Source organism: Antedon bifida, chromosome 5, assembly GCF_963402885.1.
Source record: "Antedon bifida chromosome 5, ecAntBifi1.1, whole genome shotgun sequence".
In the NCBI taxonomy this organism is placed as follows: Eukaryota; Metazoa; Echinodermata; class Crinoidea; order Comatulida; family Antedonidae; genus Antedon; species Antedon bifida.
The window spans coordinates 28,677,782-28,695,209 of record NC_136230.1 but is presented as its reverse complement, the minus strand read 5'-3'; the positions used below and the strand labels follow the sequence as shown (position 1 = coordinate 28,695,209).

Below are 17,428 nucleotides of genomic sequence, written 5' to 3'. Positions count from 1 at the left end.
ACATTTTGAAATTGTCAATGATAGGAATTTGTCTGACTTATAATAATTTATTAACTTTTTTTTTTCTTTTTTTTAAAAGAAGGGGTGGCGGCTGGTAACAAGACATCACCTGTCACCTTTGTCACAGTGACATTTGTAAAAACTGTCACGTATGACAGCCAGAGGGATTTCTTTGGTATGTCATGATAGTGGTGATGAATTAAAAAAGTTTATATAAAAGAGGAATGGCATGATAGGAATAATACTTTAATCTTTCACCACTATCATGGTGACATTTATAAGCTTGTCACAATGTCACAGAGAGGGAGATTTCAAAGGCATGTCATGATAATACCGGTATAAGTTATGTAGTGGGGTTACATAGAATGTTATGATACCGTAAGGAGTTTACATGAAAGGTAAATGACATTCAAGCCAAACGTATGACTCATCCTCATTACATGTCGGTATGTATGTTCATGTTTAAGTCCATGTTTAAAGTTTAAACATTATGAACTACAGGAATAATCATAGGAAGCATCTTCATCTTGGCTTAATTCTAATATCCACACTATCAAACTCTATGTGACAAAAACAAATTGATCTGCACAAATATGGTAGTAATATGCTTAAATATGGTAGTGATATGACCAAATATGGTAGTGATATACCCAAGTATGGTAGTGATATGACATCATCATGTCCATGTAAGGGCACATCACATTTTTGTTGTCACATAAAGTTTGATAGTGTAGACAGAGCTTAATGTATTGGCCTATTGGAATGTGGTTCAGAATCAATGATTCTGGGTACTGTATAAATAATTATAATAATAATAATAATTATAATCTTATTTAAGAAAATAACATAGAGGTATTATATAACCTGTGAGTTGATGCTCTAGTTATTCTAATACCTGTATGTAAAATAATAATTTTACAAACCTTCTTCCATCGTATGCTTCTTCTGTCTATTGAGTTTCTTGTAAATGGCTTTCTGTACAATGGCATTGCACTGTCGCTATCACTACGATTTAGCTATATCAAAAGAAAGAATTTTAATAATTTTTTTATTCACTTCTGACCAACATTTTTAAGTGGTTGGGTTAGTCTAGTGATATTGATCCAGTTATCACAATTACTAAAATAGGGAAATGCAAATTATATTTTTTTAGTATAAATACCTGACAAATGTAATGGGTTCCAGGATGAGCAGAGAAGGTTTTAGACCTTGTGACTGTGGTGGTAGGGGTGTGTAGATCTTGAATAGATCTAGGCCTCATCCCTGGTTGAAGCTGCTTAGCTACCTCTGGGCCAGACATTTCCGTGTTAATCTCTTTATCGATCTTGACACCGTTCAACGAATGTAAACTGAGACTCTGGTTGCGTACTCGTGGATCTAAGTGGTTCAAGCCGGACGCTGTAGGAATGTTAACGGAATGGACCGATAAAGACGTCAAGTTCTTTTGCTGCTTAAGGTGAGCGCTGTCAAACGAGAATGATCTTAATCTGGAAAAACAAAAAGTGCAGAAGTTGCATGGAGAGCTAGCTGACTTGATGGTGATTAGCACTCGTGGCATTACTCAGGGTGATGCACCATTGTCATGTATTATATGTTGTTGTTGTTGTTTGTACTTGAAAATTGAATAAAATCAAATTTAGAAGCCTTACCTAGCAATAGCATCAGGATAGGCACCGTCTACAGTACCAATGGAAGACCTGCGATGATTTGTACATGAATTCAGTCGGCTTATGTCCATTTCACTTGCCTATTTAATTATAATAAAAAAAATAATTACAAGAAATTATAAAAAAAAAGTTCATCAAATGTAAAAACTGTATCCATAGAATGTACTAAACTGTAACAATTTTAGAGTTAATGTAAATTGTCAACTTACATATAATCTTGTGGTCTGTGCTTTAGATGACTCTAAAGACCTTAATTTCTTGTAATTGGTGAGATTACACCATGTGATCCACGGTTGTAGTGACGTACTGAAAGCAGACAGTGGTATCTGAGCAACACCCTAAAGAACAGGAAAGTCATGTTAGTCTTATGAGATATCCAGGAGCGAAGAAATGGAGGGGAATGAACTATTATTAAACACTTACTAAACACTCCTCCTCATTTTTCTCATTGTGTGTGAAAGCTAAGAGATGCAATGTTAGATTGGCTAGGATACTGCTAGGTACTTCTTTCAAGATCGTAATACCGATTGACCCCTGTACAAGATCAGGCAGGATTCCAGTTTGGAAGCACCAGTTTAGTGACGATGGGCATGGTGTTAAATCTCCTTTAAAAAACCTGAAATAGGTAACAACAAAACAAATTATTAATTATATAAATACACTTGAAATTTGGCAATATGCAAATACTAAAATCTGTAAGGTTACTACAAGTCGAACCCCTTTGGGACCTAACAGAGGGTCACCTACAAGTGTCCTCTGAATAGAGGTTGGCCATGGTATTAATACGTATATTGCTCCTCCTCCCAAATAGAGGTGTCAAAAAAGAGGGGTCTATTGTATTAGTAAATACTATGTTACTTGGTTCAATTCTGTACTTCGTAAATTGTTGTCCCTAATCAAAACAAAAATTTATGTTCAATGACACTCAAGATCTGTCTACACATCAAACTTTATGTGACAAAAAAATGTGATGTCATATCACTACCATATTTGGGCATATCACTACCATATTTGGGCATGAGTCACACTTTTTTGTCAAACTAGTTCGATAGTGTAGACAGAGTTTAATGCAGTTTTGACTTACATTGCTGGACATTCCTGTAAGCCTAGGCCTTGTAGATTCACTATCTTTTCTAGGCTTATGTACAGACACCCTTCCATTGTATTATAGTTGAACAAAACCTGTAGCTGAGCACAGTCAATGTAGGCTTCGATACCAGGATCTAACTCATGTCTAAATTGAGAAACAATATGTTAATTTATTTGATATAATGCAATATAATATTGTTGTTATTGACATTTATTTATTTAACTTTTTGGCAAAAAGAAAAAAAAATTCCAATTATGGGCAGTCAGTAAAAATACATATTTTTAATACTGTTAACTGATTTTTGTTTTATTGTAGATATCTAAACATTTTAGATAAATGTGAATATCTTTGAATAAAACTAGTAAGCAGTCTTTAAAAAATTTTTTATTACAATTATGAATGAGATAAATTCAAAGCAGGTTTAAAAAAAAAACAACTTAAAACATTTAAGTAACAATCTCTCACCTTCTAGTGACTGCCTCGTACACGCCGCTATCACCAGCGACCGACTCGTTTGACACAGCTGCCGACACGCTTTGTGTGTACGCGGCCGATGTCATGTTCTCTTGCGTCGTTAAATCTAAAAGAAAATACATTTATTACAAATCAATCGCAATGAATAATTTATATACAGAAGATAAAATCAAATTATATTTCTTGTATTTCATTTGCTCTGCCATGCATGCAATAATCAATAATAATTTATTTCTTTACAAAATGTTTAAATAGCGTGCATGGCAGCGAATCATTAATTCTTCAAAGCTACCGCTGTATTCTGTGTAGCATATTCTCTATGTTATCTATTATTACGAAGTAGTAATAGTATATAGACATGGTGAAGTATCTATCAAACATATTTATCATTGCTATCATTGACAATAAAAAATGGGTTTTTGGTTGAATTTGACCATTTATGTTGTCATTTTATGAGAAAAAAATTATTATTATTTTATGGAAAGGACTAACTTGATTAAAATAACCTATTTAAAGTCTGATTTAATTAATCTTCATTTTTCATGTTTTGTGGAGACAATACATTGTTAACTAAAAACAAGTACATGTACAAAAATGAACCGTGCAAAGTATCATTGATAAAAAGTAAACTATTACTTACCAGGTGCATTTTCACGTATGGGTGACAGAGGCGTGGTATATTCTACTCCATTATCAACTCTTGATTCTATATCTAATCCTAGGCCTCCTTTACTATTAGATAAAAATGTAAGTTGTGTATTGCTATCACCGTTTCCAAGTCCATATAAAAATGCTGAATGCGAGTTGCACGCTTCACGTTTTCCTATTTGTAAACTCGCAAGCGACGATTCAAGATCGTCTAAAGTTTGTGATGACGACGTATTTGTGTCCACGTCTGGTTTCAGTCTCTGAACAATATGTTCTTTGTAACTTGGTGGCGGGACCGTGCCCGGTTCTAACGCGTTTGAATCGATGTCTCCACCACTAGGTGATGCTGGTGGGGAGAGTGAATTCAGAGATGATCTTGGCGATAAGGAGATGTTCGTGTTTGGGGTTCCTTGAGCGGAAAGTCCATCTTGGCTGACAAGCTGCGGGTTTTGGTTTCGGTCTAAAGTGTTTGTTGGCGTTAGCACCTCACGTATTGGTGTAATGCTATTTGGTTTTACGTTTCCGAGTCGACATCCTGGTAAAAGAGATTCAAGCTGCAAAAATGGGATGAAATAAATGATAAGATAAAATCAAGTAATACTTGTAGCAATTAACACATTTTTAAATTTTCACTTATACATAATTTTAATATAAAAAAGTTAGTGTACTTAAACGTACCTTACGCTGCATCTCCCTGACCGATATATCACTCAGATACTTGGTATGAGATGACCCATAAAGGTCAGTAAAACTTGAGGTCAACGACCCTCGACTAGATGCTAACGAGCCTTGACTGGAAGCTGCTAAAGAGCCCTTACTAGAACCCGAAGACAATGTTGTGATTGAAACACTAAAAAAAAATATATATATATTTATACATATAATAATGTAAATATAGAGCATTTGCATATCAGGTGGATGACTTAAATGTAATTTTACAGTTGGGAAATTTATTTCACTAATTTATAGGTCCATGATATGACAAGCTAATAATTAAAGCCCTTTTTCCAAACAGCCATGAAAATATAATTATTTTATTATAACATAAATATTTCACAATGATATATGAAGAAGTTGTGTTTATGGTATGTCAGCTATCTGTAGCACCCTCTAATCAAGCAGAACAAATTCCAGTTACTGTACTCTAATAAAACATCAACATCAACACCGCAACGCTAAATTATGACATGTAAACGAAGTTGAAATATTACTTCAACGTTCTAAAGTTATTTTGCGAATGCAGAATGCAATTCAGCATTCAGAGTTCACCCGAGTCCACTCACGTTTTAATTTGGTTTTGAAGATGCGTTGCGAGTTTTGTCATTTCTGCCAACTCTCTCATCAGCTGATTCTTGCGCTCTTCCTTACGAATTCTGGGAAAAATTTAAATTGAGAAGTTACGGCAAAAGAATTTCAAAATTAAATTTATGTACGTATTTGAATAATATTATCAATTACACATTTTAAAAATGTTATAAATTACATATTTAAAATGTCTATGTTTAAATGGCAATATCATGGTTGTGCTTTGCAGTGCAATGCTCGACTAAACTAAGCTCTGTCTACACTATCAAACTAGTTTGACAAAAAAAGTGTGATGCGTCACAAATATGGTAGTGATATGCTCAAATATGGTAGTGATATGACATCATCATGTCCATATATAGACAAGGCTTTACAATATTATATTTTAAGAATCATTTACCTGTCTCCAATCACTTGTTGGGCCTCCTCGCGAGCATCGTAAATTTCCTTGGCTAGCTTACTCCTTTCCTCCTCTAACTTTTGTTTTTCTTCCTTGGTGCGTTTCCGTGGATTCGTACATCGTAGATCACGCAAAAGGTCTTCTTTTTCGTTGATGAGCAACAACCGGTTTTTATCTTCTTCTATATTGTGCGGCGCTGCCTGATTTTCTAAATTACTTAAATCTTTTTGTATTCTATTAATTCTGAAAACAATAAAAAAGAAATCATGTTAATTACAGTAACATGAAAGACAGGAATACCAAGTACAATATTCAGTAATAATTATTAGTAGCTTGGTATGTTGTTGTTCTGTATAAACACTTGAGTTTACTATTGGTTTGGAAAAGAAATAACATCTTACTAGTTGTATTTTGATTGCTTTCATTAAATTCTAGTTTGTATATTTTGTCTAGGATTTTGAAATAGGGGGAGGGGGGAAGAAGACAGGCCTAAAAGTAGTGAAATTAAGTAATATTTTGTATAAAAATTAACGGAAAATGTTTGGCTTATTCCCCAGGGTAGGCTTATATCAAGATGATATTCATTTAAGCTGTTTAATATCTATAAATCAACATACCATTAAAGTCTGTATATTTTAATGCATTTGATAACAAAATATATATCAAGCAATTAACACATTCTAATGACATTGGTGGTTATATTTAACAAGCCTGCAGTTACAAAGTTCAAACAAGTTAGCCAATGATCAAGGTCCAATGAGTTAGTGAGTCAGTACAAAGCTATGCAGCCCATTGAGAACTATTGAAGTGCATGTCAGATGACTTAGCAATACATTGTTATAACTCTTACAGTAATGTATACATAAACTACAAAATCGGTCATGGTTCGATACCAAAGGTAGAATTCATTGCGATATATTGTTTATGTTCCCATGTTGAACAGTTTATGGCATAGTGATATTCTAAAGTGTTTTATCTAACTGTCAATTGCATTGTCAAGGAGGAGTGGAAATGCATATTTTGGTCTCATAAATATACTGTACCTGTTATTCAAATAAAAAATAGGGTAATGCGACCTTATAAATGTCTATATTAATTTTAATCACAAAGATTGTAGTGCTTTCCACTTTTCACTAATAAGTAATATCATCAAATCCCAAATCCTACATTTTATGTTTTTTTTGCCACTTTTTAAATTATTATTTCATTCCTACAAAATTTTTAGAAAATATTGTTATATAACAATTAATTAAAACAAAATTAAAGAAATAGACATTAGCCTTACATGTATTGTATAATTATATGAGAATATTAATTTATTAAAAAAAGTTTTCACAAATAAAAAACCAACTCCCTGAGAAAATTAAGATTAAGACTAGACATGAAACTCGTCACTTTGACGAGTTAGTTATCCGCACCACGACAAACGCCACGTGCACGTCATACGTTGGAATATTGCACACAGATAAAGATTATGGCATTATGACAAGAACTGAAGAATATGACATGCTGTTAGTGCTGAATTTTGTGTCATATAGTATATACATGCAAACAGTATAAGCTGTATACATATTACATACAGTGTAGAATAGGTGAAATTACGGGACCCGCCATTTATTCCAATTTTTAACATGGCGACGGTATCAAAATGAAACACTTAGATAGCAATTTCAGAAGGAAATTATCTCAGGAACAACATATTAACGTGTAGAAGAAATTTGAATACGTAAAATATAGATGCGCACCCTTTTAAATGTGATGAACTATTACGCAAAATATGAAAATACGACTTTTTTTATTCAACTGGCCATATGATGACGTCACAACGTCCGATTGGCAAAATGTTTACATGAATTCGTATCTACAATCCAATAGCTTCCAGAAAACGTTTTAATCGTGATTATCACATTTTATTCTTACGAGCTATTACAGATTAAAATTTACTGTAAAGATGAAATTAATGACCCACGTAATTAAAATTTTTAGGCATGATGACGTCATAAAAATTAAAATATTTTTATCTCATGCTAAAGAAAGTTGATTGACCTACACAATATATAAATGTAGGAGAAAAAGGAATACAGATAAGCGCGATGCGCTCCATTGAATGTGATGAGCAATAACGAAAGAGACAAAAATCCTATATTTTACATTCGTGTGGCCATACGATGACGTCACAATGTTTTTTTAGCCTTATTGATGCATGATCCGATATCTACAACTCATCAACTTCTAGATTTTGTAATAAAAATAAACGGTTAACGGTTTACTTTAGAAACTATGACTGTTTAAAAAAAGACATAATTTTGACGATTTTTTAAGCTTTTTCATAAAAAACGCGCACGAATTGTCTAATTCAACGTGTTCGTATGGCGTTATTTAAACTGGAAAAGGTCTAAATTGTTTTCATAATCACTGGGAAAGGCTTGAAAAATATAATTCAAGAGAAAAAAATATGTTTTTAACGCTATGTGCGCACCGCGCGCATAAAAAATTGCGCGCCCGTGGGAATTTTTGACATGCTCAAAATGACAAGAAACGCGTAAAAAGTTGATTAGAAATTAATTTTGCGCATTTTGAAATTTTAAATGCGCGTGCGCGCGTAACTTCTTGTCAAACATGCCATTTTTAATCCGTAGAAAGTTTGCCCCTGATATGACTTAAATTTTGTCAAAGTGTCAATACTAAATGACTTTTGGTTTTTAATCTATGATCAATCATTGAAATTCATAAAATTGCGCATAAGTCACGTTGCGCAACTATGACGTCATTCAAAAATAGGAGGTGCACAACTTCACGTAAATGCCCATATGTTGTCAAAGTTATGAAATGTTATGTTTACACATTTTAGAGGAACACGACTCACAAAAAGGAAGGAAGGAAAGAAGAATAATACAGAAAAACTAGATTTGAACTCGTCACTTTGACGAGTTCGGGTTATCCGCGCAAATGCAACATGCAGATACTTTAAACTATGAACCTCGACAATTACTATGCCATCCTATGACATGAAATAAATATGTTTACAGTGCTGAATTGTACCTATTTTGTAGCATACAGCATATTACAGTATTTACAGAATACACTGTATATGTTATACAGTGTAGCATAGACGAAATTACGAGACCCATCTTTTAAATCCAATTATTAACACGATGATGTCATCAAATTGACATATAAACATAACTATTTTAGAAGCTGATTATCTAAATAATTACATTAATACAAATTTGAAGAATTTTGGGCACGTAAAAGTGAGATGCGCTCTCGTTTAAATGCAATGAACTTTTACGCAAGAGATGAAAATATGACTTTTTGAATTAAACTGGCCATATGATGACGTCACAACATCTAATTGGCAAAATATTCACATGAATTCGTAACTAAAATCCAATAGCTTCCAGAAAACGTTTTAATCATGATTATCACTTTTTATTCTGACGAGCTATAACAGATTAAAATTTACTGTAATGATAAAAATAAGTGCCCTACGTTATTTACATTTTTAGACATGATGACGTCATAAAAATTAAAATATTTTTAACTCATGCGAAAGATAGTTGATTGACGTAGACAATAATAAAATCTCGGGGGAAATGGAATACGTATAAGCGAGATGCGCTCTGTTGAATGTGATGACCAATAACGAAAGAGACAAAAATCCTATATTTTACATGCGTGTGGCCATACGATGACGTCATAACATCCGAGAGGTGAAAATTCTGCATGAAATCATTTCTACAATTTATCTTCTTGCATAATAAGTTAAAAAAATTGGGGGTCACCTTCGATCCTGAAGAGCTATAATAGATTCAAAATAGGCATTATTTTGACAATATTTTATAACTTTTTAAACAAAAACGCGCGCAAATGGTCTAAATCAACATGTTCGTATGACGTCATTTTAATTTGAAATGATGTAAATCTTTTTTAAAATGACTAAGAAAGGCTGTAAAATCATAATTCAAGAAAAAAACACATGATTTTCATGCTCCGTGCGCACCTTACGCGTAAATTTTTTCGCGCGCGTGGGAATTTTTGACATGCTCAAAATGTCATGATCAGCGTAGAAAGTTGATTAGAAATTAATTTTGCGCATTTTGAAATTTTAAATGCGCGTGCGCGCGTAACTTCTTGTGAAACATGTCATTTTTAATCCATAGAAAGTTTGCCCTTGATATGACTTAAATTTTTACCAAGTGTCAATACAAAATGACTTTTGGTTTATAATCTATGACCAATCATTGAAATTCATAAAATTGCGCGTAACTTACGCTGCGCGACTCTAACGTCATTAAAAATATGGAGGTGCACAACTTCAGGTAAATGTCCATATAATGACAAAGTTATACAAAAGATATATTCACAAGCAATAGGGGATATGCGACGCACAAAAATCCGGGAAAGAAAGAAGAATAACAAAGAAGAAGACTAGACATGAAACTCGTCACTTTGACGAGTTAGTTATCCGCACAACAAACGCCACGTGCACGTCATACGTTAGAATTTTGCACCCAGAAAAAGATTATGGCATTATGACCTGATCTGAAGAATGATATGTTGTTAGTGCTGAATTCTGTCAATTTTGTGTCATATAGTATATACAGTATAAACAGTATAATCTGTATACATATTACATACAGTGTAGAATAGGTGAAATTACGGGACCCGCCATTTATTCCATTTTTTAACATGGCGACGGTATCAAAATGAAACACTAAAATACCAATTTCGGAAGGATATTATCTCAGCAACAACATATTAGCGTGTAGAAGAAATTTGGATACGTAAAATATAGATGTGCGCTCTTTTAAATGTGATGAACTATGACGCAAAATATGAAAATACAACTTTTTTTATTCAACTGGCCATATGATGATGTCACTACATCTGATTGACAAAATGTTCACATGAATTCGTATCTACAATCCAATAGCTTCCAGAAAACGTTTTAATTGTGATTATCACATTTTATTCTTACGAGCTATAACAGAATAAAATTTACTGTAAAGATAAAATTAATGACCCACGTAATTTAAATTTTTAGGCATGATGACGTTATAAAAATTAAAATATTTTTAACTCATGCGAAAGATAGTTGATTGACCTAGATAATATTAAAATCTCGGAGAAAATGGAAGACGGATAAGCGTGATGTGCTCCATTGAATGTGATGAGCAATAACGAAAGAGACAAAAATCCTATTTTTTACATTTGTGTGGCCATACGATGACGTCACAACATCCGTAAGGAAAAAATTCTGCATGAATTCATATCTACAACATATCTGCTTACATATTAAGTTAAAAAACTCGGGGGTAACGGTTGATCCTGAGGAGCTATAATAGATTCAAAATAGGCATAATTTTGACAATATTTTGTAACTTTTGCAACTAAAACGCATGCAAATGGTCTAAAGCAACGTGTACGTATGACGTCATTTTAATTTGAAATGATGTCAATCTTTTTAAAAATGACTAGGAAAGGCTGGAAAATCACAATTTAATAGAAAAAAACATGATTTTCATGCTGCGTGCGCACTGCACGCGTAAAATTGTTCGCGCGCGTGGGAAATTTTGACATGCGCAAAATGTCATGAATGGCGTAAAAAGTTGATTAGAAATTAATTTTGCGCATTTTAAAATTTTAAATGCGCGTGCGCGCGTAACTTCTTGTAAAACACGCCATTTTTAGTTAACTAAAAGTTTGCCCTTGATATGACTTAAATTTTCATAAAGGGTAAAAAAAAAATTACGCTTGGTTTTTAAGCTATGATCAATCATTAAAAATCATAAAATCGCGCGTAAGTCACGTTGCGCAACTCTGACGTCACTCAAAATAGGAGGTGCACAACTTCACATAAATGCCCACATGTTGTAAAAGTTATGAAATGTTATGTTTACACATTTTAGAGATACGTGAGCCACAAAAAAACGGGAAAGAAATAAGAATAATACAGAAAAAAAAAAATATTGATCCACTACAATAACAAGGAGTTATCCGCTACTAAGCGGATAACTAATGAAAAAAAAGATATTTACAATCACATGGGTTATCCGCAACTAAGTTGCGGATAACCAAAAATATTGATCCCATACAATAACAAGGAGTTATCCGCTCTACCAAGCGGATAACTAAAAACAATTGTAGAATAAAGGTTTTGTTTATTCAATACTGTAAAAATGTGTGACAGTGGTTTAAACTATGCGAGATTAGTAAAGTTGTTCAGTTGATTATCATTGCTATTCACATGAGGATCATCATTACTAAGTCCCTAGTCATTAGGTTAAGTACAGACTATACTCATTATTTAACAAGGTATTGGAATTTAAGAAATATGCGTTTCATTGTACTGTACAAAATCACCTTTATTGTTTAACAGACCTATGTTTAGGAAGTGTACAATACGGTACTCTAGTTACGCATTTTTTTTATTGACGTGGCCCGGTTACAAAAGGTATGTGGAGGAGTCAAACTCTGTAATCCAGCGATTTAAACACTCCCTGAATGTAAGATTATTGTTTGGTTGCACGTTTATGGCGTAAGGAGATTGTCCAATCTGATCTTATAAATTGGGGTGTGGATTACCCTGGGAGCACACAACAAGGATTATGTCCACTCTTTCACCATATGATAAAATGCTAAACAAAATCGTCATTATATAGACATTTTTGTTATGATTACAATGTTTGTGAAAATACCCACACAGTATACAAAATCTATCAAACTTGGTTTTCACTTGGATGCAACGCAAAGGCGTAAGTGCACTGCGAGAAATTTGACCAATCACGACACAATGGATCATCAAACTGTCGCTTGTGATTGGTCTACTCTCTTGCATTGCATCCAAATGGAAACAAATCTTTGATAAACAATCAAATAAAATATATGTACCTTCTATTGACTTCCTCATATTGGAAACGTAATTTCGCTTTCTCCGCTAACCTAGAGTTTGTTAGAATACGACTGGACAGGTCCGTCTGTGACGAAGCATCCACGCTTTGTGATAATAATAAATGCGGGCTGAAGTCTTGGCTGGCAAATTCCTTTTTTAATTGTACCACAGACTGTAAATGAGAAAACAAACGTTATTTACAAATAAAATAATTCAATTGAATTGGAACATTATACAGTAGAACTTTTCCTTTGGAACACTCATACTATTCAGAGGACATTTTCCTCTGAATTGAACAAGGGCAAATATATATTTTTACACTACGGACAACTCCTATACAGGGACTTGAGGTTGCTGGGTCCCAAATGTGTTCAAATAATAGGGGTTCCACTGTATTTATTCAAAAATATACAGGGGTGTATCTACAATAAAGATTTTCAATAGTATAAAGAACTTCTAGACAGGCTTGAGGTAAAAAAAATAAAATTTGCACTGGAAATATATATTTATTTCTACTGAAAAAAACACAATTGTACAGTATAAATGTAAATGATAGAATTTTAAACTCTAAATTTAATTTATCCTCGTCATCCTTTATAAAGTGTACTAGTAAACATAATTTCTATGTACAGTATATTTTATATGCAAATGACAATAAAATGCAAGTAATTTTCCACGGATGAATAAATGAATAAGAACCTATTAAGTAGAGTTTATAAAGCAACACTGCTGTAATATAAAATAAAGGAATTCGTTACAACAATAACCAGTTCTATTCCTTTCATGTCTGAAATCTCACATGATGCTAAACAATATGAAGAGCCACATTCCAGTTTTGTGTAAAAAGACACAAGTATTTGTTGTATATAACTGGTCTATCTTTAGCACCTGGAATTATAAGCCTACTTTTGTCCTACTAAACAAAAACACCTTTCAACCGCGACAAACAAACAAATCTGGAAAACAACCATTGACAAGAAAGATTACTAAAAATGGTGCGCTGAATTAAAAACGGAAAGTCTCCAAGCTATCGCACGATAATAATCAATAAATATTTATTTTTATCCGAGAACAATATTCTTTAGTTTGTATAACCTATTGAAATGCACTTGAACGGTTAACAAAATATTTATAAAAATATATATATATATAAATACATATAAATTGAATGCATGTGTGGGAAAAAAGGGGGAATTATTATAAATAAAAAATGTTTAAATCCATTTACGATTAGGTAACTAAGGTGCTAAGGCAAAATGAAATGTTAGATTTGTAATTTTAAAAAAAGTGCTAAGGTATTAGGCCAAATAAAATGTTAGATTTGCGATTTAAAAAAAAAAATCACTATTTCATTTATTTTTTTTACAAAACAATGGTTGCATTCAGTTTTTTTAAATGTCATTCCAATTTCCATCAAAATGTTGGCCTTTATAGTTACATTCCGATTAAAATGCCAATTATAAATTTTACTGAAACTGAGTAGGAAACCAGTTTGACACAAAAAAGTAAACATAGTAAATCAAAAGGAGGACAAATAAGACTAATTAGTAATTATAGTCACATGTTAAGGAACATAAAACAGGATGCTGTACAAATTCCTTTGATATGTAAAATGTTTTATTTTGTCAAAAAGTGACCTTGGTAGTAGAAAATCATGCTTCATTCATTAGCACTAGGAATTCAATATTGTTACAACAAACAAAATCAATAGGTTTAGTGTAGTTTAATTATTATGGGTGCTATCCAGATTGTTGGTTGCTCAATGCATGCTACCTTTGTGTGTAGTTATTAACACACTGAATATTAATTAAGACTTTTTAAAAAAACACTTTTTGCCAATTTAAATTAACGTAATTTCTCTTGTTTCAATTTAGTAATAATCCAACTTCTGGTATAATCCTACCCTTTTAGTCTTAGAACACGAAATTGAGCCGACTTTGAGGGGAGGACTACACACGGGAAAACCCTCATTCAGACAAAAAATGATTAGTAAGCATTTCTTGGAAAAAATGATCTAACTAGCTAGAGAAAGGCCTACACCCAGACCAAAAGGCAATACTGGGACTGTACCCAGGGATACGCCTGTTTGTAAAATCAGACATAAAGTAGGGGGTGAGATTAGACCTGAAGTGGGATTATACCTGAGGATATATGTATATAATAAACATCTTTTTTATACAGCAACCTATATAGAGAAGCAATGCTTGTAAAGGCCTGTCAACAGAACATATTGATATGTAATGAAACTGTATTTGGAAAATAAAAAAAAATAAATTTAAACCCACATGAACTGATTCGTTAGCTTTAATAAAGTAGAAGTCCAGATCTGTCAATGTTGTGTACAGATTACAAGAATGCAAACATTCAAAGTGATCAGAAAATAATGTTTGACCTTTCAGAAAGGATGGGGTCAGAGTGATCCAAAAACATGATTTTGAACAGTAGTAAAAAGACACGCCTTTAAAATGTACCCCTTAATAATACTGACTTTAAATTTCACACAAATTTGTACATACTTCACATAAGTCTTGTTTTTGTTTCTGTCCAACAGCTAGTGATTGTTTGATTGAGGTGACTTCATCTATAATAGCTTTCACATCATCGACTTGGTATGTTACAGCATCCTGCCCTGCTGACATTTTCTTGTCCACACTACGAAAAAAAAAAGGATTGAAACGATTAAACTCTGAACCAATCGTAAAGCATAATAAATCATAATATATTTTTTTGTATCATAGTTTTTATTTTAACTAAAATAATTTGTATGTTTTTTTTGTAATAACCAAATATTTAAAATGGATATGAAAGAGTTCCTAGCAATATCATTTTATTGGCTCAACGTGTAGATCAATCAGTTTTAAGCTTGCCATAGTCATACTTAATGTTTTGGAGGACGACAACGCCCTCAAAACGCCCCTGGGAAACCTGTGAAAAACTTTTTGTGACGTCACTAAAAGTTATTTTTGTATTACAGAGATAGGAATTTAGGAGTAAATCATTGATTGATGCAAAAGCATGGTAGTAATTACTTATCGCTTTTATACTTTTATTCTTGGATAAGTATGTTAGCTTAATCAAATAAAATTAATTCATATTATCAACCATGTTTTTTTTTAAACGGATTTTAATTTCGTTTTTCAAGGCCACCTTTCACGAAATTCATAGCCAAATGCCTATCTTGCTGGGTACACGGAGTTATTTTGCGCATGCGTGAGAATCACAGAGTCGATCACCTTGGCCTCTCTCTCGACCCTCCTCTCGCGAGCGATGTTTATTTCGCTATTTAGTATACACGTATTATTGAAACATTCATTTTATTATTATTTCGTTGTAATTAACTGAAATTGATGGAAATTCGTCCACATCGTCTTGTTAACACGGGTGTTAACATCGTTTTGAAGAAACCGTTGGACGAGTAAATGGTGTTTGACAATGCCATGGCCTGGAGCTAGCTAGGCCTAGGCTAGGCCTTTTTAGTAGTGATGACTGCTGCTGGATACGATGTTTAGTCGCCCGGCCAGAGGTGAGCTGAGAGGGTATGCTCCTTGATGTATCGTTGAGGGTGTTAATGGTAGGCACAATTGTGTTACTGTATATGTATATATACACATTATTTATAAGTACGTTTATTAATATTGTTGTGTGCTGTAGTGTCCGTTTCTGACTAACGCATTAATATTAAAATATTTTTTTGTTATTACATGCCGCCCTAGGCTAGGCAACACTGAATACTAACTAAATATTAGGATTCCCAATAAAATGAATAGAGGTGGATTTTCTCTAATGTAGTAATAAAGGGTATAACAGGCCAGGCCAGGTCTAGTTAAGGGTATTTGAGCTTGTATCATATATTATTAATACAGTATAAATAAACAATTCATTTGTATTTTTACCTACCTACAGGTCTATAATTGGAGTGCAACTATGATAATTGATGGACGGGATAAGCAAATGTATTTATTGATTGGAATGGAAGCGCAAATGTTAGAGTCAAATTATAATATTAAGGTAACAGGATACTGAGCATTGCTATTTTAAACTGTTGATCAAACCTACATAATACATTATACTAAATTATTATTTTGTTTTGAGGGCAGATAAACATGTGCTTATTCATTTTCCTTTTTTCAGGTGAATAAAAAGATGCCCAGCGTACTTTATAATAGATGCTACTTGGATCATGCTTGCACGATACATATGCAGTATACTAAGACACCAAGTATAGAATGAGCGCAGACAATTAAAATTACAGAACTAAATATTTATGAAGAATAGTAAAATATGCATAATAGAATGCTTTAGACGTGAATGCTATGGTTACAGTCATACTGTAACTATGGTAATGTACTACCAGACAGTACACTAGTAGTAGGAGTGCATCATATAGTGTTTAACCATCTAAATGGGTCTGGGTATATAAACAAATAAACCACTACTGTACTTTTTTTTTAATTTATTTAGCCAAATACTATGTACAATGGACAATTATGAAAGAATCCATCTCTTGAATATGATGGAGCTGGCTGGTGTTGATAGAATTAAAATGTATCACTCAGGTCTCAAAAGTAATTTATGTCCCGTTTGAAAAATCCTGCTTGTTCCAAACTCATTATGATACATTTGTTCAATAAAATTCATTCCACACACTATTTCTGCCATATAATTTGAGTTCTTCAAAGCCATCTCATGTACTGTTGATTCCATAAATCTGCAAAGATAAGACCAATAAATGGATGGAAATGTACTATTATTTTTATTCAATCCTACCTAGGCCCTATATAGTATAGTATTATATTTTATGACTTGGTAACAAACAGAAGGAGGTTATTATTTAATTACAGTACTAACTAAACTATAATAATCCTCTCTGCCTCACCTCTGCTCTACTTTAATTATTAGTTTTATTATATTACTATATTAGTCGATAACAAAAGTCAGAGCCAAAAACA

General features: G+C 32.9%; 1 protein-coding gene and 1 long non-coding RNA gene across 2 annotated transcripts in view; one reads left to right on the top strand and one right to left on the bottom strand.

Annotated features, from left to right (window-relative positions):
- The window catches only part of LOC144843034 (protein KIBRA-like), a 35,458-nt gene that overhangs the window by 2,726 nt on the left and 15,304 nt on the right, over positions 1–17,428 (bottom strand). The window contains exons 7-19 of the mRNA XM_078699683.1: positions 14,996–15,131; positions 12,479–12,651; positions 5,585–5,827; positions 5,163–5,252; positions 4,558–4,729; positions 3,872–4,433; positions 3,223–3,337; positions 2,752–2,901; positions 2,091–2,283; positions 1,877–2,005; positions 1,650–1,747; positions 1,163–1,487; positions 924–1,016 (exon numbers count right to left, since the gene is read on the bottom strand). Of these exons, the coding sequence (XP_078555809.1) occupies positions 924–1,016; positions 1,163–1,487; positions 1,650–1,747; positions 1,877–2,005; positions 2,091–2,283; positions 2,752–2,901; positions 3,223–3,337; positions 3,872–4,433; positions 4,558–4,729; positions 5,163–5,252; positions 5,585–5,827; positions 12,479–12,651; positions 14,996–15,131 (2,479 nt within the window). The remainder of the gene's footprint in view (positions 1–923; positions 1,017–1,162; positions 1,488–1,649; positions 1,748–1,876; positions 2,006–2,090; positions 2,284–2,751; positions 2,902–3,222; positions 3,338–3,871; positions 4,434–4,557; positions 4,730–5,162; positions 5,253–5,584; positions 5,828–12,478; positions 12,652–14,995; positions 15,132–17,428) is intronic.
- Positions 15,584–17,128, top strand: LOC144842747 (uncharacterized). Its single transcript, XR_013612173.1, has 3 exons — positions 15,584–16,050; positions 16,383–16,487; positions 16,611–17,128. It is a non-coding gene; the product is annotated as an uncharacterized LOC144842747 (long non-coding RNA).